This window comes from Balaenoptera physalus (genome assembly GCF_965194825.1).
Source record: "Balaenoptera physalus genome assembly, chromosome: 3".
In the NCBI taxonomy this organism is placed as follows: domain Eukaryota; kingdom Metazoa; phylum Chordata; class Mammalia; order Artiodactyla; family Balaenopteridae; genus Balaenoptera; species Balaenoptera physalus.
Genome location: NC_138890.1, coordinates 147,575,559 through 147,590,953, shown reverse-complemented (window position 1 = coordinate 147,590,953; position 15,395 = coordinate 147,575,559). Strand labels below are relative to the sequence as shown.

The following is a 15,395-nucleotide window of genomic DNA, read 5'->3' as shown; positions in this document are numbered from 1 at the left end:
GCCTCCAAAACTGAGAGAAATAGATTTCTGTTGTTTAAGCCACCCAATTTGTGGTATTTTGTTATGGCAGCCTGAGCAGATTAAGATGCCTCTAATAGGGGAATTGTATAGGGGTCACAATCAAAAGTCATTTTGAAGCCATGGGGTGATCATACTGGATTGAAAACTGAAATATGTCCATAAGTACTGAGACTAATTTTCTTGTGTAACTCCTGAAGTGTCTCTGAAACAAATCTCAAAAGAGGAACATCAAAATTCTGTTGCACAATTGTTGAAATTACTGTGTTTTACCTTAATAATGGCATGTAAGAAAAAAAGTCATTTGGCTATAAAAGGTCTCTGAACAGCCTCACCTACTAGAATATTAATGGCAATTTAATTACATAAATAAAGCAAAGAACAAGTTAACATATTTCACTTTTTGTATAGTTACTGTTTTGATACATAGGTAATGTATTTTGTTCATTCCTTCAACAAATATTGGATACTGACCGTGAGTCAAGCATATACAAGGTGTGATAGATACAAGTGCAAGAACAGATATTCTCTTTAAAGGAATTCATACCATGAATATATAATATTATAGAATTAGGAAGTCCAAAGGTTAAATGAAAATACACATTTCCCAGAAGAAAAACATGATTTAATAACGTGTTAACATGCAGTTATAATATTTTTCAAAGAAATGACTCCGGAAGTTTTATAAAATATTTGTTTTATGGCCAGACAATATATGACTGAAAAAATAAATATCTTAGATATTTATCAAATCCAGCAATTTATAATTTTAACTATTGTATCCATCAATGTGATGAACAGTCCAAATTAGTTACCAAATCTTATTCTAAATTAACTTCTTCAAAAATGAAAAATTTTGAACTTCCAAAGACCATGTGTTTCTTAAATTCTGTCATTTTCTCCACAATAATCAAAATATAAAACCTCAGAATTATTATACTACACAGAGAAACATTTTAATTGCAACAAATTATATTTCTTGGACTTTTCTATAAAAACTGTTCCAGGAATGAATAGGATCTTCTCATTTAGTTATTAGGATGGCTTAGATTTTTTCAGTAAGGTGATCTTTTTGTAGATGTTGTCATGGTTATAGTAGGTAGCACTCATGAGCAGGCAACCGACTGTTTGTGGGTCCACCTAGAAGAATCTGTGATATAAATTTAAAATAATTTATTATATAATATTGTATTCAGTTAGGTTTAATATTGAATACAACTGAACATGAATACTCATGAATACGCTTACTAGCAAGGAAATAAAATATATATAGAATCTGCATTTTTTTTAATATGGTAGTTTTTTTGTTTTGTTTTGTTTTTTATTTACTGATTGATTGCTATGTTGGGTCTTCGTTTCTGTGCTAGGGCTTCCTCTAGTTGCGGCAAGCGGGGGCCACTCTTCATCGTGGTGCGGGGGCCTCTCACTATCGTGGCCTCTCTTGTTGCGGAGCACAGGCTCCAGACGCGCAGGCTCAGTAGTTGTGGCTCACGGGCCCAGTTGCTCCGCGGCATGTGGGATCCTCCCAGACCAGGGCTCGAACCCGTGTGCCCTGCATTAGCAGGCAGAGAATCTGCATATTTTTAAGTAACGTTTGGAAATGTTCCTAATTTTAAATGTGACATTTTCAGATAATTAAACCTTTCCTTGATTCCTGGGCAACAAAGTTTAAAAAGTCAGACATTTTATTGCTTCCATAACATTTAGCATTTGTGTGCAGCACTTCCTAGAGAAAGTACTAAGTAAGGAGGGGAGAGGATGGGTTCATAAGATTGGCATTTACTTGGCCTTATTTCCATTGTTTCTCATTTTGTATGAAGGTAGTTGCATATCACCCCTTTCCTAAAATGGAATATGGTAGAATATAGATTCTATTCATAAACGTGTCATTTGTTGATGAAATAATTTTGCCATTTAATCCTAACTGCAAGTTACCTTTTTTTTTTAATTATTTATTTTATTTATTTAATTTTGGCTGTGTTGGGTCTTCGTTGCTGTGCACAAGCTTTTCTTCTCTAGTTGCAGTGAGCGGGGGCTACTCTTCGTTGTGGTGTGTGGGCTTCTCAATGTGGTGGCTTCTCTCTTTTTTTTTTTTAATATTTTTATTTACTTATTTGGTTGCGCCTGGTCTTAGTTGTGGCAGGCAGGCTCCTTTGTTGCGGCTCGCGCGGTGGCTTCTCTGGCTGTGGAGCACAGGCTCTAGGCGCGCGGGCTTCAGTAGTTGCGGTGCTCGGGCTTAGTTGCTCCGCGGTATGTGGGATCTTCCCAGACCAGGACTCGAATCCGTGTCCCCTGCCTTGGCAGGTGGATTCTTAACCACTGCGCCACCAGGGAAGCCCCGCAAGTTAACATTTTTAATGGATACCAACCCATTTTCTAATAGATCCTATTTTATTGTGACAATATAAACATTATAATAATTTTTATTTATACATTTCATACATTTTAAAAAAGTTAAACCTCTTGTTTAACAGTAACAAGAAAAATCATATTCGCTTAGTCCTCTGGCTCACTGAGTCTAGCAGTTTATGATCCTGCTCTGCATGTTTTGTGCATTTTTCCTCTTGATCACATTTTTAGTATTAGGCCAAGGAAGCTATTTCATCAAGTTCTGCACATGTTGTTTGATAGATTCTTAAATTATGTATGATTAAAATAGCTTTAAGATTTAAAATGATTAAAAATTGGGAAAATGCCTGCTAACACACTATTTTTGTAAGTCCTTTGTCAGTCCTCCGTAGAGTGGAATTCAGGGCTAAATGAAAATATTACTGAAAATACTTGGAAGACTTATTGGAATAGCTACATCTGTATAAAAAAGCTGGATTACTCAGCCATAAAAAGGAACAAAATTGGGTCATTTGCAGAGATGTGGATGGAGCTAGAGACTGTCATACAGAGTGAAGTCAGAAAGAGAAAAACAAATATCATATATTAACGCATATATGTGGAATCTATAAAAATGGTACAGATGATCTTACTTGCAAAACAGAAATAGAGACACAGATGTAGAGAACAAATGTATGGACACCAAGGGGGGAAAGGGGGGTGGGATGAATTGGGAGATTGGGATTGACATATATACACTATTGATACTATGTATAAAATACATAACTAACAAAAACCTACTGTATAGCTCAGGGAACTCTACTTAGCGCTCCATAGTGACCTAAATGGGAAGGAAATCCAAAAAAGAGGGGATATATATATATATACATATAGCTGATTCACTTTGCTGTACAGTAGAAACTAACACAACATTGTAAAGCAACAATACTCCAATAAAAATTATTTTAAAAACCCACAAAGCTGGGCTTATTATTTCCTTGACAATGGTTTTCTCCAAAAATAATGATGAATTTTAGTTTTAAATTCACTCATCAGGACTAGCACTAAAACCTAAAAATCCATTAACCAGTGGTTCCACTGCAACCTTGTTCAGTTCATGAATCCGGATGTAATAAAAGAAATAGCGCCTTTTGCCCTAGGTAAAGAAGGTCTTTGAAAATAAAACAGTCAAATTCCAAAAAGGGAATAAGCCAGATTTGCCTGCTGGTTCCATTACGAGTATTTATAATTTCTTCTATTATGGCCAATAATAGGAGAATGAGAACAAGTGAAGAGAAATAATTGGTTAGTTTCAGTGTAGCAATTAATACTTTACATTGTAAACATGGTCTTTTATGAAATGTATATGCAAATGATGTGCAGGTATTACAATAAGGCTGACTTCTGGTGAAATCCCAATGAAGGCCACAGGCAGAAGACAGTGATTTTCAAACCCACGTCTCAGATCCAAACATCTAGGGCTCTAACCCCTGTCCACTTTGAACAGACAAGTTCCACTTTTTAAAAATCTGTTTCATATAAAAGGGTTGTGAATAAGATGTCTTTCTTAAACCTCTGAACTAACAAAAGAAAAGTTCTTTACCTGATCTAGTTTTAGTAACTTGGGTAAAATCATCCTCATCCTCATCACAGCTATCACAGTTAAATTGTTGGAGGACTGTTTCTGACTGGCTTTCAGCTTGATTTGCATCTTTCTGCTTATAGAAGCTCCGAAGTGCAACAAGACGGTGATGTATTGCTGCATGCATACTTCCTGTGTCTTTGGCACTGGCCTGCAAGAGGAAAATTAAGTTGTTAAGAATATAAGTAACTTAATAATAGCCACACTTTACACATTTGTAACCTTTCACTATTAATGAGGAAGGAATTATATGACATAAATCTAGAATATAAATAATCCTAGAAACTAAAGGGTAAAGAGCCAATTCATCTTGAACCAAATTGAATCCTAGAGCAGATAATTTTATGAGGTCCCAATTTGTGCATTTTAAACTGAGAAAATGAAATTTTGTGATTTACATTTTCTATTTGAATTTGTTTAAGACCATCCTTCCTTCACTGTGTTATACTGTAGAAAATTTTAGGGTTAGGGGGAAAAAGACTTTCATTTCCTTTACATCACTTGCTTAGACATCCCTGCAAGCTGCATAGCTCTGTAGAAAAGCAGAGCTCATTCGAATAGTCTATGATGTTGTACCATAAACACATCAGAAGTCCTTGCTTTCAGTACTTTTCTATTTTTACAGTTGCTATTAATATAAAAAATGATGGTAACAATAACATTGGTATAACATTTGCTGTTATAATATCCTTTTATTTTTTCAATCCTTATAATAAAACTTTAGGTTATTTATTCCATTTATGTTAGCAAAAGCACATAGTGCAGGTATTCAGTAAATACTTGTTTCCTCTTCCCGTTACAGATGAGAAAATTATGGCTCAGAAAGGTACAGCTTGTCTGCATTTAAACAGCTAGTTGACAGATTGGCTGGGACTTCGTTTTTGTCATCTAAGTCAGTGCTCTTTAAGGTAACATGTCAGTGGCTTACATTTTTGTATCTTTTCACAATTTCAAAGAAAATCTGGGAAAATTTTTCTCTTCGCTAATCCTTCAGAGAGCTACCAAATATTTCAAAACCAAGAACTGAGGGTTGAATCAACTACATGCCAACTTTTGGGGAGAAGGGTCTTAAAATATGGTTTTTCTTTTGTATGTTATTAAGTTGCCTTAATTATTTTTAGGGAAAAAAATACACATTAAATAAAATAGTTTTGTTTCTCATATTATGTTAGATATTACATAGCAGGTGTTGAGTAAATATTTGTTGACTCTTGACCAATTTAATTTTTATATTAAGTACAAGGGTGTAATTTTTCTTCAGTAGGTTAATTAATAACAAATATTGAAAATATATGTAATTGAAATATAAATACAGTTCTGCTGCCTTGACTTTTTTACATTAAATTTTACATATGCCTTTCACTAGTGTATATATATATATATATATATATATATATATATATATAATATATATAGCCAAATTCATTCAGATGTTTTCATTCAAGAAATTCAGAACAAGAAGTAAAAGCACAATAATATATATTTTTTTGGACAACAAATTTGCAATGCTTAAAAAAAATTTCCAGGAAGTACCATAAGAAAATGCTGGTGAGAATGAAAATTGGCTCAGTCTTTCTGGAGATAAATGTGTCAAGACAAGTCAAAACCTTTTCCCAAGAGAATTAACATGTATGTACATAGAGAATTCCTTGCAGAATTTATAATAATGAACACAGTAAATTGCCTAAGTATTTAACAAAATGGGACTAATAGAATAAATTATGGTACATAATAGAACAGAATTTATTTTCACCTATAAAAGAATTCTTGAAGAATGAACTACTATTTAATAACAGAAAACACTCATTTTCATTGATAAGTGAAAAGGTTACATATGTGTATTTCACAATCAAATGTTAGCTATTTAATCTTCTCAATCACTTTATAAAGTATATTATTATTGTCTTCCATTGGCAGATGAGTAAAATCAGGTTTAGGAGGGCTAAATAACTTGCCTGAAAGTCATGCAGTATGTACAGTATGGTACACATGTATATATATACCCACACATACATGTATATACTAAAATATAGTATAAGACCAAAATGTTAATAGTGACCATCTCTGGGAGTGGAATTTTGGGTGATTTTTATTGCATTTTGTTTGCTAATCTCCAAAAATTACCCTACAGTTTAAAAAGTCAGCATGGGCCAGATATTGAGCAGCAGAATCTAGTCATAGTTAAATCAAATCGAATCTAATCATAGTCTCAATCTCAGACAGGCTGCTTTACCCACTCAAAGACAGGGGCATCTGGCCTAGCAGAGTATCCAGTATTATCTCGCTAAATGGTAAACAGAGTTTAGACATCTTACGCTAAGATTTTAACACTCAACATCACTTATACCTAACAGTGCACTTACTGGTGGTTAATAAAACCTTTGGTTTTTCATCAGTGGGCTCTTGCCAACTTTTTTTTTTTCATTATTATATGGAAGCCAATTTACTTGTATTGTCATCTTCTACCTGAGTCACTTAGATATTCAGTCTTCTCAAGTCTTCTGAGACTCGGCCTATGGGGGAAATCCAGCCTTTTTTCTCGCCTGATTCATGTCAGCTCTGTCTCTTTTGCCTGGATCTTGTATTTGAGGTCAAGCATTCCTGCTGCCAGAACAGCTAAAGCTGTGCTCCCATCCTGTTACCTTGGAGACTGACTCATATCCAGAATTGGAATTTGCTATTGGACTGGTTGTTTTAACTTGCTAGCCCTGTGTTTTTCCATTTCTCACTGGTTCCTTTCCAGTGATTTCAAAGCCTCAATTTCAGCACACAGTGTAAGCATCAGGGTGTGGATTCTGCTGGCCTCCTCGGAGCCAATCCTGACAGTAGTCTGTCTGGAATTTAGTAAGATTGTTGACACAATTTTAATAGTAAAGAAAAATGTAGGGGTTTGACAGCATATACCAATACAAATAAATGTCTTGGGACCAGTACCAATTGACTGCTTTAAATTGTTGTTAATCTCTAAATTTCATGCAAAATTTAGGTCTTATATTAGACTGTAAACAACCATAATAAATGGCTGATTTTTTGCCAATGGTATATGTTATTTTAATAAAATGAAAAAAACAAATAAGTGACTGCAGAGATCTATAAATATAGTAGGATAAACCTCTATCACTGAAATTTGTCACTTACCTGAATTAAAAACACTTTGATGTTATAGTCTTCTAAATCAGTAGCTGTTATTCGTAAATTTTTGTGGTTTGCTTTTTGAATCTCCATTTGAGCCCAGAGTTTACTATTGAGAATCAGCCTCAGGCTGCCTTGATTGCGCATAACTAAAATAGGAAGGTGAATTTATCAGACTTTAGAACAGTTGATTCCTTAGCCTCTCAGAGGAATTTGCCATTTTGGAAAGCAAATAAATCTGGTAGTTGTTTTTCAGACTCTGTTTTCACTACTAAATTGTAATTTAATGGACTAGATTATAATTTGGTTTCCAAATTGGGCTTTATTATGTTGGAGGACTTTTTTTTAGCTTAAATGCTAAAAATGCTATATTTTTTTACTATAATATTAAAAAATGGTTAAATTTTAGAATTCCTTTGAGGACATAATGGTCTGAAGAATATTTACCCAAGAATTGTTTACAGTGGAGAAAACTGAAACAAAAACTTTAAGCATTCAAAAAACGGAATTAGTTAAATAAATGATGGTACAGCTATTGAGAATATTATGAACTCATTAAGAATACTAAAGAAAGATAATTATTAATGTAGAAAGGTGACCATGGTATACTATGCAAAAGAAAAAATCAGGTTACAAAGTAATATAAACACCATTTATCACAAATTTTTCAACGTATTGTATACGAAGTCCTCAAGAATATATTTTGTTGACAGAAACTAGCTACTACAGGAAGATAGGCCTAAGAGTAATTTAATTTTTTTTCTTCTGGTCGATCCATATTTTCCGTCTTCTGTAATGGACATGTATTACCTGTATAATTAAAAGAAAAGTTGTTTTGTGCATTATTTTGGCAAGTAGTGGAAGGAGTGAAATTAAACCAGAGTAGGAAACAGCTAATACCTGCCTTGGGAATGACAGTCAGGTTATTTAGAAACCTGTTTGCCAGTGCTCCTACTCTCTTAGTCTGAATTCTATTCCTTACTCACTTCTTGAGCTTGATATCTGAAACTCACTAAATATCCATTTACCAGCTTCTACTTGTGGTCTCCTCCACAAGATTTGACCACCCAATATTGACCAGTAAACCCATCCACCCCTGCCCACATCTCTGCCTGTGCTTACTTTCAGTTTGGACCTGTGAACAATGCCCAGTGTGTCTTTTGGATGCCAGAAACCTCCACAGGCTTTTGGTTTGGCTGACCAACTTCTGACCAACACTCTGCCTGCAGGATTCAATAACCACACACATTTATTTACTTGGAAATTGACCTTTCATCCCAACCCACACACTGTGTTTAGGATGCCAAGAATAAATTACAGGGCAAATATTCTCTTTTAGAAAAACTATTCCACTTCAAAAATAAATTCATCACATTCCTTTAAATAATAATGAGATTACTATTTAGGTGTGTGCTGGGCTTGGTCATAGATGCTTTACGTGCATTATCTCACTGAATTCTCACACTCACTAAGTCATGGACTTCTATTATCTCCATGTTAAACTGATGCAACTGGGGCAGAAGGAGATTAAGTAGTTTGTCCAAGGTCACCAGTTAGTGATGGAGCCAGAACTAGAACCTGTATAGTCTGACATCAGAGCCTACTTTAAATAGGAAGCTCCTGTAGTACATTAAAAATAATATTGTTTAATTTATTGACAGCAGTCTAATTTATTGACACATAACACATCTCCAGAAAATGATGTGTACTTATGTTGGAAAAATTTCCCTGAGAAATACTGACTCGCTTTACAAAATGATTCCTTACTTAGTCTTGACTGGAATGTTCCACAATCACTGCTTGCTGTGTCATTCAGTCTCAAAGCTCCTCTGCCCCTTTCAATCCAGGACTGTGTTGTTTTGTTGAATATAAAAAGCTTGCAGTTGATCTAAAGGACAATTTTTTAAAATGTCAAAATATAGAAAATTTTTCAAAGTGATTTCTTTCCTATGCTATAACACTTTTATTTGTCTGATATTATACCAGAATAACCTTTGTTAATGATTTCTAAACCAGCTTTAAAATTTTACTTAGCTTCTAAAACAATACAGTTTTTGAATAGTTCAAACATTAAAAAGCAAAAAGATGTACAAAGTGAAAAGTGACCCCACCAACACTAGTTCCCCATCTACCAGTTTTCACCACCTACAACAGGTAATCACCGTTGCTAACATTTTGTTTATCCTTCTAGAGATATTTGTATGTATATACATGCCAATATGTATATATTTTTCTCCTATTTTTTCTATAAATGGTAGAATACCATAAATACTTTCTGCATCTTTCTTTTTCACTTAACAGTATATCTATATATACCAACTTTTAGATTAAACAATGTTATCTGAATCATGTAATTTATCTGAAAGTTAAGGAATCATGGAATTATTTGTATGCTTTAAAAATTTTAACAAATACAGCATCCGAACTAGCATGTGATACCACAGAGTACCATACTATAATTTAATGCTTACCAGTGGTTCTCAAATACTATGTACAAGAATCACCTAGATGACTCGTTAAAAATATAGCATGTCAGGGCCTCACCCCTAGTGATTACTTCAGTGAATCTGGGATTAATCTGATCTGAGAGTTATGCTGTGAGACACACTTGTACAGTAAGTGTATCAGTAGATCAAAGGGGAAGAAAATAGGAATGAAGAGTTTGGGGTAAAGCAGATGGAGAAAGGCTAAGGGAAATCTGTGCTTTGTTGAAAATGATTAAGTTGTAGTAATTACATTTTGTATGTCTAGATTGACAGCTATACCACTCAACATTTGAATCCTAGGTGTGATACTATATACTACATCTGTGAAATTCTTGATTCATGTGAAATTCAAAACTTATTTAAAAGAACCTTTAGGATAAACAACAAGGTCCTACTGCATACCACAGGGAGCTATATTTAATATTCTGAGATAAACCACAATGAAAAAGAATCTAAAAAAGAATGTGTATATATGTATAACTGAGTCATTTTGCTGTACAGCAGAAATTAACACAACATTATAAATCAGCTCTACTTCAATTTAAAAAAAGGAACTTTTAAAGGAAAACAAAAAACCTTTTTATTATCTTGAACTGAAATCAATTCATCTTATCTGCATTTTTAATTTTCAGTGTAAATAGAATTTTAAATCATATGATAACAACAAATTATAAAAGCTGACATGAAAAGTGTAAAACATAGGTTGTTTTAAGACAGGGTCCTTGGTTGTCTTCTTTCTAAGGGACTAACAGGCATGGTTGTAAAGACAGCAATCCATTTTCCTGCAAATTACACATACAAATGTAAGAATAATCCAAAATATTGGTTTAATCCTTGGAAGCCTGTAACATTTTTATTTAAGCAGCTCAGTCTTTCTGAAAAGTATACTTCTGCCTTTATTTTTCAAGCTGTCTCTGCTAAGGATAGCTTATTCCACACATGGAGGTGCGGCCAGGAAGAGCAATACGTGACGCACAGACCTTTAACACACTGTGTTCTGTCTCCTCCCCGGTTATGACATCAATTTTCTCCAGCAAACATTTTGGTGATGGTTTAGAAGAGAAAGCAGCAGCTGATTCAGTTAGGGGTATATTCTTAAGAGAGTCTGTTCCTGAGAGAAAATAGGGGGAAAGAACACATAAAACGCCCCATTTTCCCTACCGTGAAAGTTCTTTCTTGCCCCTGTTAACAGGCATGTAGCCTTAGCTTTTTATAACAATGAGTGTTTCCAAAAAATCAGACTGCTTGAGTTGAGGCAGATCTCTTTAACGATCCCCCATATCATTAAGTCAGACAATTATTAAAGCTTATATATCATGTTTATATGCTTTAATCTTCACCAAACATTTTAAAACACTGGGCTATTGTTTTTGTATTTTATAGATATTAAACAAATGACATGGAAAAACAGGAAATACACCAGTTGAATCAGATGTTTTACAAATGAAATAATTCTTACTTGCGTTTGGAGAGTTGATAGGAAATTTTAAAGTGAATTTGAATGGTTTTTCCTTGATGTATGAATCATTTTCAAGTTGAGGCTGAGTGAGTTTTTGAGTACCCTAAGTGGGGGAAAAAGATGTATTACTTAATTTTATCCCCATATATTTGCAGTAAGCCAAGAGATACTTTTGTTCTTCTCAGGGTGGCAAACAAACCCAAAAGCTCTGTTTTTGTTTTGGGCTCCTTTTGTGCTGAACAGAGAATTCCTCCCCATTATTAGAAGACCTTGGTTCTGATCTCAGGAAACAATCTAGTTACCACCAGACTACTTCAGGTGGCATCTAGTTCCAGGGGCAATGGGGAAGCTTTTCGAGACCCAAAAGGAGGTAGCAGCTGTTCCGTGCTACCACCACACTAACCTGATGCCTAGAAGGAGGTGCAACTGTTGTCACTTTTTCAAGGTATTTCAGTATTCCCAACAATTCACTCTTTCTATCCAGTTCATTTAAAAAATTAAAAAGGTATCCAAAGAACCCACTAGCTGTCTCAGATCATCACTACAGAAGGAATCCTAACTTTTCCTCTAAGACAATTTTTGCCAACAATCACTTTTTAAGGCTGCGTACCTGGGGATTCGCACATGTGTTGTAATCAATGCCTGTGTGAAAAAAGACCAAGGAATTTCCATGCCATTTATAACCTCCTGTACAGCCCCCTGCATAGATCCCTGCAGAACAGGGAGAATTGGACAATACTTCAGAACTTAGGTTTATATCTTTTCCCTTACTAATTCAAGATTCTTTCACATTATTTAACTGGACATCAAGATAATCTGTTAAAATTGGTAGAGATGGGTGTAACTATTTCCATTTTAAGAAAACAGAAACTAAAGCACAGAAAGTTTAATGACTCACTCTAAAAGCACATGGTCAGCAAACAGATCAGGAGGGCATCCCCAAATCACACAGCCACAGGATTACAGGATTAACTAGTGGACAAACACAGGTGATCTCTACAGCTCCTGCTATCCTAGCATGTTATCAGCTTAAGGAGACAGGAAGCTCAGGTTCCTTTGTAAGTCAAAGTTGAAGTGCCCATAGGAAATGCACACAGGTACCTACCTCCTCACACCAAATCTATAATTCCCACTGTAGTTCATTTGTATAGGTATCTCTCTCTTTCCCCTTACTGGACTATAAATGTCTCTAGAGGACAGGGTCTTCTTTAGCTTTGCATAACCACTTACCCAGGTGGTTTTCAATCCTGGCTGTATATTCAAATCACCTGACACCTGGCCTCACCCACGGAGATCCTGATCTAATTCGTTAGGGGCGATGACCAGGCATATGAAGTCCTCTGAAGGCTCACCAGATGCTTGTAATATGCCACCAAACTTGAGACCAATGCCAATGCTTTATGTATCATAAGAACACAATCCGTGTCTGTTAAATGAGTTGAATGTTAAAGTTGATCCCATGAGGTTTGAAGAGTATTTTATTTGTGTCTGTGACATCTTACAGAAGCTGTGACTAATCTAGAATAAATGTGCCTAAATATATTGCCTGGAAGTTGGTCCATTCTGGTTCAGATCCAAAGGTGTGGGTCAACAGCCCTAGGATTGCTGGAGCTGACCTTCATCTTGGGAGTGGCAGAAGGGTGCCTCAAAGCTGAGAAGCTGTGATACTTCTCTTGGAATTGGGGTTAAGCCTGAGGCAGGTGTAGAATAAGATAGATCTTAAAAGTAACTGATTTGTGAAAGCCCTTAAAATCTTGGAATAAACAGGCCTCATGAGTTGGTGGTCCTTTTGTTATTCTGAGCCCTTGCACAGGTTTTAAAATCTGTACATCCTCCGTGGGATTCTTCACGTAACTGATGGCCCTGAGACAAGCTAGCTTCCTTGTCTTGTCTCAGCCAAGATTCTGGTCTGGGTGAAAGTGGAAAGAGTATAAAGATGTGTAGGACCAGATAAAACCATGGGCACATTTGCTGCACAGCTTCCACTTGGCTGTATAATTCCCCACAGTAGATCATGCTCTGTTTTAGAAACGTGCCCTATGGAGGACAGAGCAGCAACTGCCTCACGTAGGAGGACGCTCAGTATTAATTAAGGATGATGGTAATAATAATCAGGGGGTTCCACTTGGCAAGTACATTCTCCTAGGCAAGTAAAAGGCTATGATTTTCCTCTTACAGCTAGCAAAAAAAGTTATAATAATGCTTTTCAGTGTCAAAGCTTGAAGGGGAAAGTTGTGGTTAATGAGAAAAATTTGGCAAATGATTTTAAATGCATCTTGTTATAAAAAGTGCTCTTGAAAAACTGTATTAAAATATCATGACCAGTTGAGTTTATCTAACTATTGCAGACAGTTCTGGGATTTCCTTGGGTACCTCTGGTTTAATGCAAGTCAAAGAAGTATTTAGTATTTCTTATCAGTAATAATGTTATAATTATACAATTCCCTTCCTCTGTGGTTCTTGTCTATTATTTTAACAACCAGAACTTGCTTCCCAGGAGAACCTTTCCAGTTAAAGATAGGAAATGTGCCTTTGAACTCAGGAGTTAAAAAGTATGCTCCAATTTAACATTGTCTTAATTAATTTGCCTTCAGAAATTTGAAGTGACAGCTCTCTATATAATAATGGAAACATTTGCCAAAATCTTACCAAAACTCTTTCTACCATGTTTTCTCCAAAAACGAAATCAGAACTGCAGCTTTTAAAAGAATACTTATCTTCATTTGGTTGACATCTAAGGAAAAGAAATAAGCATTTGCTATTTTAAATATAGTAGCAATGAATATAGCCATTTTAAACGTTAGCACATGAAATAATCAGACGATTTAATAGATTTATGTAAAGCATAAAAACATCTGCTAACTTTTGTTTATCTGAAGTTAATGAGAAATGATGGAAAAATTGAGATAGGTACTTCCAGGGATGCTATTCAAAATATTTGACAGCTGTTACAGCACTAGCCAAGACCAGTCCAAACAGGCTGTGTGATCAACAGGGGAGCTGCCCAGCCCTTATCTTTTTGCTTTTCCAGCACTGACTCGTCTCCAGTCTCCAGTCTCCAGTCTCCACTCTCCTCTTCCCCAACTGGCCAATGCTTTTAGCGATCCAAGGTCTCAGGGCAAAAGCAAAGCCAATCTATCTTCTCAGTTATACTTGAGTGTGCAGTGGTTTAATTTGGTTTTTCCCTCCCAGAAACTTTGTTTTAGTGTTTTAAGTGTTTTGCATAATGAGAAACTCAAAGACATGCAGCCCTCTCTTTGTTGGCAGATGGACTCCGGGATCCCTATTGCATCCCCAGTGTGCACAGTAGCTAAGGGCTGAGGTACCTGCGTGGGCCCTAATCACGAGTCCAGAATGTCCACGGCTAGTTGTAATCTTCTCTCAGATCAAACATGCCCTCATCACTGGTGATGCTAGTAAATATTAACTTTCATTTTGCATATTTCTACTGCTTTCTTTGTTGTCTATCCAACCTATGTTAATAAATAATAATGCCAGAAATAACTTAAAAGAGGGGAAAGAAAGAATGCCAAGGAAAGGCTAATCTATTAGCCAATAATTAATGCCTAACTAAATAAAAATTTAGCTGTACCTATTTGAAACATACTTACCCAAGTCAACAAGACAATAGAGATGATCCAACATCAATATGATAATATTTAAATATTAGAGATGTTTTAAAAAACATTTTAAATTTGTATATTTATAAAATCTCCTTTCAAACAGAAATCTTGACAAGTTATCTGTACAATGTCAGAAAATTTTTTCCCGGAAATGGTTATAATGATAAAAGAAAGCAAGAATGAAAGAACAACACCTGTTTCCCCATCACTAACTTACCCTACTGATGTAGGACCTAAAAAATTCTGGTTGGTAGACAGCTGGACTGAAATTCTGGCACTTGGTAAATTTTCACTTAGCAAATAGGAGTTCTCCTCAGAAATCTGAAAGAAAAAAAAATCCATCAAAAAGTTCATTTAAACTGCCTTACTAGATATATAAATGTGTTGAAAACTTACTTTGTTCAAGTACTACCCTAAACATTTTATATACATTATTTCATACGCTCCTCAGAACAACTCTATACACTTTGTACTTCTATTAAACACATTTTACAGGTAAGTAAACTGACCTAACAAGCTTAAATAATGGGGGCAGGCCTGGGCAACAAGGAAAGGGGACTGACATTCGAGCCTGGGTCTGCCTGACACCAGAGACTGAGCATGAACATTCACCACCTCCTTTTGTTACTTTTACCTCTTTAGCCAAGTGGAGTTAATTCTCATTTCTAGATTAGTAAATATCTCTCGGGACTATTTAATCCCTGGAA

At 35.3% G+C, this 15,395-nt stretch overlaps 1 protein-coding gene across 3 annotated transcripts in view; it reads right to left on the bottom strand.

Moving 5' to 3' along the window:
• Nucleotides 1–255: 255 nt before the first annotated feature.
• Nucleotides 256–15,395, bottom strand: part of RANBP3L (RAN binding protein 3 like) — a 47,840-nt gene continuing 32,700 nt past the window's right edge. For all 3 annotated transcript variants that reach the window (XM_082453814.1, XM_082453815.1, XM_082453816.1), the window contains 8 exons: nt 14,906–15,009; nt 13,715–13,799; nt 11,066–11,168; nt 10,587–10,717; nt 8,888–9,008; nt 7,127–7,269; nt 3,950–4,139; nt 256–1,168 (listed from right to left, as the gene is read on the bottom strand). In XM_082453814.1, the coding sequence (XP_082309940.1) occupies nt 1,125–1,168; nt 3,950–4,139; nt 7,127–7,269; nt 8,888–9,008; nt 10,587–10,717; nt 11,066–11,168; nt 13,715–13,799; nt 14,906–15,009 (921 nt within the window). In that variant the 3' untranslated portion in view covers nt 256–1,124. The remainder of the gene's footprint in view (nt 1,169–3,949; nt 4,140–7,126; nt 7,270–8,887; nt 9,009–10,586; nt 10,718–11,065; nt 11,169–13,714; nt 13,800–14,905; nt 15,010–15,395) is intronic.